The sequence below is a fragment of the Miscanthus floridulus genome, chromosome 12 (genome assembly GCF_019320115.1).
Source record: "Miscanthus floridulus cultivar M001 chromosome 12, ASM1932011v1, whole genome shotgun sequence".
NCBI classification, from domain to species: Eukaryota; Viridiplantae; Streptophyta; class Magnoliopsida; order Poales; family Poaceae; genus Miscanthus; species Miscanthus floridulus.
This window is the reverse complement of record NC_089591.1, coordinates 11411317-11418737: the sequence shown is the minus strand read 5'-3', so window position 1 is coordinate 11418737 and position 7421 is coordinate 11411317. Positions and strand designations below refer to the sequence as shown.

At 44.3% G+C, this 7421-nt stretch overlaps 1 protein-coding gene across 1 annotated transcript; it reads left to right on the top strand.

Annotated features, from left to right (window-relative positions):
* Nucleotides 1-739: 739 nt before the first annotated feature.
* On the top strand, nucleotides 740-7005 carry LOC136498572 (putative B3 domain-containing protein Os04g0346900). The gene is made up of 8 exons (XM_066494473.1): nucleotides 740-838; nucleotides 907-1189; nucleotides 4415-4497; nucleotides 4629-4917; nucleotides 5003-5199; nucleotides 5846-6083; nucleotides 6192-6415; nucleotides 6698-7005. The coding sequence occupies exons 1-8, from the start codon at nucleotides 752-754 to the stop codon at nucleotides 6941-6943; spliced, it is 1647 nt and encodes a 548-aa protein (XP_066350570.1). The 5' UTR covers nucleotides 740-751; the 3' UTR covers nucleotides 6944-7005.
* Nucleotides 7006-7421: the final 416 nt, after the last annotated feature.

Below are 7421 nucleotides of genomic sequence, written 5' to 3'. Positions count from 1 at the left end.
TCACTTATATTTGTACTCACCGCTGTATAGATGGCTACCATGCCGAGCTAGTTACTTGTACGAGAGTCGAGCTCTCTCGTCTTCTCTCTTCTAGGTAGACTTGTACATTAATATTTGTTTGGCTGTAAAATTATTATTGTACCTGCTCTTATTTTGAGACTATAGCCGGACTGTGGGGGTACGGCTCCAAATATTCACGGCAGATTATATGGGCTGCGTTTCTAGGGGCAGTCCAGCCCACAAGACAAAGACATATGGTGCACGGTACTGCTCGTCGTGTATCGCAAGACATCAAATACGATATCCTGAAGATACTACGAGATCTGTTAGGATGCGTTCAATCCTATGATTTATGTAATCTGTTATTACTTTCCGGTTATCTTCTAGATCTAACCGACTTGTAACCCTACCCCCGAGACTATATAAGGCGGCAGGGATCCCCTCAAAACACACATAATATCAAATCAATACAATCCAACATGCTACAGGAGTAAGGTATTACGTCCCGCTGACGGACCCAATCTATCTAACTCTCTGTTGCCTTCTTGTTCTCGATTAAACGTATCTCTGCCAATCAATCTACCTTCGTGAAATGACTGGCGGACACAAGTGTTTACTCACATAGTAATTTTTATTTAAAACATTTATTTCCAATTGAGAAGGAAACCGAAGAGTCGTTCTGTGATCCTCTGCTTCGTAACCTCATTCAAGACACCGGGCCGTACGCTGCAGTGCAGCGTCCAGCATCGCCATGCCATTGCCCAGCGACCCTGGTCCTGCTGCGCGCGCCATGGCGAAGCAGTTCAAGGTCCTGCTTCCTCCTTCCTTCCACAAGCTGGTAAGCACAGCCTCCCTCGATCGCCGGTCGACGCTTTACTGTGCTAACGAAACCCACTGATTGCGCAGCGCATCACCGACGAGCTCGCCGGGTGCTTCGACACCGGCGAAGGCGAAGGGGCGCCAGAGCCGACGGCCCTCGTGGTCAGCCCGTTCGGCAAGGTGTGGCGCGTGGAGGTGGGCCGGGACGGCGACGGTGCGTTCCTGGGGCGCGGGTGGGCGGAGTTCTTGGCTGCACACGGCGTTGAGCTCGGTTGGTTCGTCGTGCTCCGGCACGAGGGCGGCGGCGCGCTTACCGTCAAGGTGTTCGACACCAGCTTGTGCATTAAGGAGTTCGGCGCTGCGGCTGCAGGTAAGCATTTATTTCCAGGAAAATCCTGGATGATGCTTATTGATTTAGGGACCCTAATCTCCTAATTGGTCTGGGACGTTGAGAAACTTAATCGAGGACGTCAAGATTGCAGTGCTGAAAATATATAGCACATTCAATTTTTAAGATTTGAGCTCTACTAGTCAATGAAAAAAAAAAGATCAATTCTTGAACCTATTGCACTTGTAACTAATGATGATATTGTATTGGTAACATTATTTTTAGTAATTAATTAAGAGCCCTTTTACAGTACTTGAAATTGCCTCACGTTGCCTCCCATTGCCTCCATAAAATATTAATTATCATCATAAAGGGTATGTTGGTCATTTCACGTGCCTATCACTACTCGCCGCGTCCCCTCCCCGATCAGCGCCCGACGCCGTCGTCCCGACTCGCCCTCGCACTCGGCATCGCCCAACGCTCCGACCCTGCACGCGCTATCGCGTTCACCAAAGCCGCCACCGCCGCCGCCGCCCTCGCACGGCGCCGCGCCGGCCTGCCATCGCCCGCACTGCCCTGCTCTTACCCTAGCGACCGCTGCCCTACTCTCTCCCTCCCTCTAGCCGCCGCCGGAGCCTCGTCGCGACGGTGGCCCAGCCGCGCCGCTGCCCCCGCCCCCAGCGCGAGGGCCGCGGTGGTCGCCTCCGTCGCCGCCTTCGTCGAGTCCGCCGGATTCCCGCGCGCCCTCACTGCCCTCCAGTCCGAGGCCAGCCTCGAGGTACCAACTCCCCTGTAATCCGATCACATGATGAAACCTCGAATCAATTTGGTTTGTGTTCACTCTGATTCCATTCACTACACTTTGACTAATAATAGAAAGTGTTATATATTACGGAAGTATGTTTCATGATAAATGCAGACATGCAGTAACATCAACCTCATGTTATCAATCTATATAACTATTTGGTCAATGATGGCCAAAGCTAAAAAAAAGTTTGACCTTGGACAAAGATAAATGGACTTATATTTGGGATCAGAAGGAGTAAACAATTTTCATAGTCAACAGAGTGCCATGAAACAGTAACTAAGCAGACTTAGAAATAAGAAGCTAACAGGTAACAAGTCAAATGCAAACTTATGTTTCAGCAAGGGAAAATAGTTGTCTTAGTAAAAGGCGCGTGTGTTTTTCTGAGAGCTTAGGAGTGTGGGTGTGTGTTGTAAGGGCTCTTGCCCCCTTTTCTTCTTAATACAAAGATACGCAGCTCTCCCGCGAGTTCGAGAAAAAAAAAATAGACTTTCAGCCAGGGAAAATAGACGGAGTGAGTGACTGACCTTGGAGTGCTTGTAGTATCACCCTAGGATTGATGGAATCAGCTGGAGCATTCCTCAGCCTTTCAATCAGATCTAGACATTTCCTAAACAACACTCTCCCTTTTGCATCCTCACTTAAACGGAATATCTTACAAACAAACTCAAGCTTACGTAACAAAGCATCCCTATCCCAACCAGGAGCACATTGTTGGAAGACATCCTTAACCCAACCAAGAAGCTCTGAGGTTCTCTAGCAAGCCCGGCACCTAAAAAGCATTTCAGCATGACCAATGTTGCTTTTCACTGATTGTCCCATTCCTATCTGGCCATTGTGAATTGCACCATCTGTATGTGTCCAGTGAGAGCAGAAATCACAACCAATCCAACGGCATGTATTGACCTCAAAATCAAACTTGTTGCAGATCACACACATGCACAGGTTGCAAAAGCCATTCCTGCTAGCACACACATTGCATCTGCACTCCTCAGCCGGGAGAGCACTCTGGCAAGCAATGTTCCGGCACCTCTTGTACAAGAAGACCTCCACCAAGCGATTGTGTGGAATGGTAACGCTGGGGTGCAGAAAGGCCTGTATCCCAGTCTTGATTGCAACAAGGATCTCAAGCTGAACATGGTGCGCCACTGAAAGCATGGATGGTGTCAAATCATCCCTGTCCTGCACAAGCTTCTGCAAGTACAAGAACTCCTCGATGTGGTGAGAACCTCCAGTGCCCTCCAGAATCGACCTGAGCTCATTCTTGACCTCCTCCAGGTGCTCCTCCGGCATCACCTTCATCTTCTCTGCGACCAGATCAACCCTCTCCCGTGCAACCTCCCGCAGAAGCATCCCACCCACACGGGAGGAGGGTCCGCGGATAATCTGCAGCTTGGATACACCATTCGCCAACTCCTTCTCCTTCTCTGCCGCCTTACTCACGACACCACTGGCAGCTACCCCACCGTTGCTCTGGTTCGGCTCAGCAGGCCATGTGTCCTTGGAACTGGCGCTCTCAGTGGTGGAGTCATGTCCTGGGTCTGAGTTTGAACCAGGCTCCTGCACGTTATGTAATTAGCATAGCTATTGCTTTTCCTCCAGTTGTGGATTCACTTGGTGTTAGTGAAGCTTATTGATGTTTTAGTTATGTGATTATCTTTTCCTCCAGTTGTGAGGAGGAGGGCGACGCCTGAGCGGATGACGGCGAGGAGGAACGAGGGGTAGGGGTGGCCGCCCGGCCTCCTCCCATCGGCGGCGGCGGCGGCTCGCAGGACGGCGGCGGTGGAATCCTAGAAGAAGTAAACGACATATTCATTTAACTAACTATACTAATTGTATTATCCATCCTAACTATATTACTCAAAACATTATTTTTGCATTTATAGAGTTATCGTTTTACCCTTTATCAAAAAAAAACTACGAGAATGGAATTACCGCCCAGTCCTAATCCCCACATTTGCGGAGGCAATGGAAGACGATTTTTGCGCATATGGCCCACCGATCATAGACACAGCAATCGCCTCCCGTTGCCTCCGTCCCATTGCCTCCTACCTTTGTTGCCGTCGGATTGGCCGCTCTCGTTCAATGTCAGCCATCGAATTTTTCCCCAATTATTGTAAAAAAATTCATTAATTAAATATACTACATCTTCTAATTCCAAATGCAGGGTGTTTACGGTAGCGACACGGTCTTCAATATAATGCATTGACTTGTATTTTTTTATCGAGATATATACCATTTCAAATAGAGAAAAATATATAATGTAAAAGTATTTTCCAGTATGGGTGACATCAACTATGTACTGTGAATTTATGCAACTTCTTGTATATTGATGGTCAAGTTAAAAAAGTTAATTTGGCTGTGACTTGAATTCTAAAATTATCTGCATTTGGAATTGTAGCTAGTATAATTTTTCAGTTCATATTGAATTATTATTGATATGGAAATCACATTTTCTTCAGTTATGACATCCAGAAGCAGCAAAGGTGTTATCTGTAAGCCACAGTTCATCAGGATTTTTCATCCGTATCTCTCGGAAAAGATGGTATATATGCAAACTCTGGATAATATATTCTGATAAGAACATACATCATAAGAATATACATCTTGTTGAACATTTAAACTTTAGCTGTATCATGAACATTGCGCCTTTTTACTTTGCATGTGTTATCGCAGATATTGCCTGCTAGGTTTGTGAAAGATTACATCAGAGACGAGTGCCTAAACAGCCAGACGGCCATCATTCTCAGCCCCATTGGCAAATTTTGGCATATTGAGCTTAAGAACGATCAATCAGGCATCTTCTTCACAGGTGGCTGGTCACAGTTTCTGGAGTTCCATGGAATATGTAATGGTGACGTTTTGCTCTTTAGATATGAAGGGAACATGGTTTTCAAATTCAAAGCATTTGGACTTAGTGGACGCCAGAAAGATTTCAGGAACCCGAACGCTGGGATTCAACCAAGTGAGAAAATGAATTGCTGTTTAGTGTATTGAGACTACTGGCAGACATGAGGGTATGTGTATAACTTTTGTCTTCTCATTGACAGATGCGGAAAAACAACAGGAAACACATTCTCCCATCAGGAAACGTAAAAGCAATGATGAGAAGTCAAGCAGTGAAGAAAACAAGAGGCCAAAAAGTTCAGTGACATCCCCAACACTGAAACTGAAAGAACCCTATCAGATAGGGACAACATCTTGGATAAGGAAAAAGATCAACACCTATGCACTTGAGCGCCTTCTTGTAAGCTCAGCATTTGGTCTTCTTGAGTATCTTCTCTCTTTTTTGTTATTTTATTATTTTGATGCTTTATTACATTGCGTCTTTTATCATACAATTATATCTGTTACTAACTCCAGTCATGTAAACATGGGTTTCAGACTTTTTATGGCACAGCTTGTTTTGTGCATCCTTTCCTTATCTGAACTTACAGTATTCTTCACTGGATATAGTATAACTTCTAGTCCCTCCTTTTATCTGTACCCCTCTAGTATTTCTTCACAACCTAGAATCTGGTTCATTTCAATAAGCAACTGAAGTGAGTTTTTTTTTTGTGAGGAATCAAAATTAACATGCATGCATGTTATAACCAAAATAAATAGTACTTTAGCAAGAAAAGCTTTGGCATGATATAACATGTTGATGTAATAAACGACAGTAGACTTATGCATTGGATAATGCAAAGGTGGAATCCGTTATCCTTTATCTTAAAAAAAATAAAGAAAAAACTTTGACCAAATAATAGAGCTTCCACAGTATTTCTCATATATATTTCTAAGCCAACCCACATGAAGAGGCACTTAGCAATTATCCAATAATTAGTATTTGCCCACTAGCGATCAAATGTTGATACTTAATGAAATAAGCTGTTACATCACAATGCTTGTAGTCGTTGTCAAAGAAGTTCTGCGATTGGATTGGGTTCCAGATGAATTGCACAATCACCCTTAAGACAGAAATGGGCAGCACCAGATCATGGCAGGTGCATGGTTATGCATACAAGATAAATCGCTACATTCTCGGAGAGGGCTGGAAGAGCTTCTGCCAGGAGAACAGTCTCAAGACAGGCGACCTGTGCACCTTCAGCATCATTGAAACCACCCTGTGGCATGTCACTATCACACGCTGTAAGCATAGATATAAACCAGTTTCTCTTTAATATGTAGAGATTGTTCGCAATAGATTGAATCTGAGTTAAGTACAAAAGTGCATGTTCATTTTGTTTTATGATGCAGCAACATTAGCAGATACTTTTAAGGAAAAAGAGTCACCTTGTTCATCCAGTAGGGACCACAAGACCAACAAGGGTAGTTCAAGTAGTGAAGGAACAAAGAAGCCAAAATCCTCCATGACATCTTTGAGCAAGCAGGTTTCATCATCCACAAAATCTGTCTACGACATTGGGCCGCCATCATGGATACGGAAGGAGATGAATACCAACTCAATAACAAAGCATCTTGTAAGGATGGTCATTCTCCCATTGATTCTAGGAAGTTAGGAATATGGTTAAATTAAAGTCATTCAAAATATGAACTGATTGAACACCTCGTTTTGATATTTTTAATTAGTCATCAGAGCATACATGCACATGCTATCAAAAAGTATAGTACTCAAACCTACATGAACAAGAATTAAGATATATTAGTGGTTTGTGTCCACTGATATATATACATCAATAACTGACATATACAGCTTATTACAATAATCAGTTGTGTAACTATCGTGATTGTGATTATTGCAGTCTTTGGCACGGGACTTCTGCGATCAGATTGGATTGCGGCAACACTGCACGATCACACTCAAGACCTCAATCAACAGCAATAATTCTTGGCAGGTTGGTGGTCTCTGGCAAAAGGTTGGTAGTTACGTTATTGCGCGGGGATGGCAAAGGTTCTGCAGGGAGAACAAAGTGAAGGTTGGTGACGTCTGCACCTTCAATGTCATCGAAACCAAGCTGTGGCATGTCGTCATCACACGTTGTCGCTAAGCTATGGCTTGGGCTGTTGAGTGCGTGGCTTCAACACCTCTCTGTAGGGAACTTTGCTGCCTACTGATGTCCCAGCAACTTGCAGTTACATGTTTCAACACTCTAGCTTGACTGCATGAAATTAACCTAGCTCATTGTGTTAATATGCTGTATTTTGCTTCCTATGGATGTCCTATCTTCTTGCAGTTACATATTTTAGATTTTTGGCTTAACTACATAAAACAAGCTTATGTCAAGTATTCATGTTATGGCCAATTAATGGTGATCCGGCGTTACCGCTAATGAATCACGAGCCAGTGAATCAGTGATTGAAAGAATATATTCACGATCAGACATTAGTGCAACGTCACTGATATAGACGCTTGCAGGCTTCCTAGTTGCAGCGAGTCAGCACTAGAATATGTACTTTTGGTCAATGGCGGACTCAGCCAAAAATTTCAGGTAGGGCAACTGCCATATACATATACGAAACTTGACC

Bases quoted from the DNA above. Each gene is read 5' to 3' on its own strand.
- LOC136498572 (XM_066494473.1), top strand. From the start codon at position 752: ATGCCATTGCCCAGCGACCCTGGTCCTGCTGCGCGCGCCATGGCGAAG. The intron at 4,918-5,002 runs GTGAGAAAATGA...TCTCATTGACAG, and splicing joins GAACGCTGGGATTCAACCAA to ATGCGGAAAAACAACAGGAA. The intron at 6,416-6,697 runs GTAAGGATGGTC...TGATTATTGCAG, and splicing joins ACTCAATAACAAAGCATCTT to TCTTTGGCACGGGACTTCTG.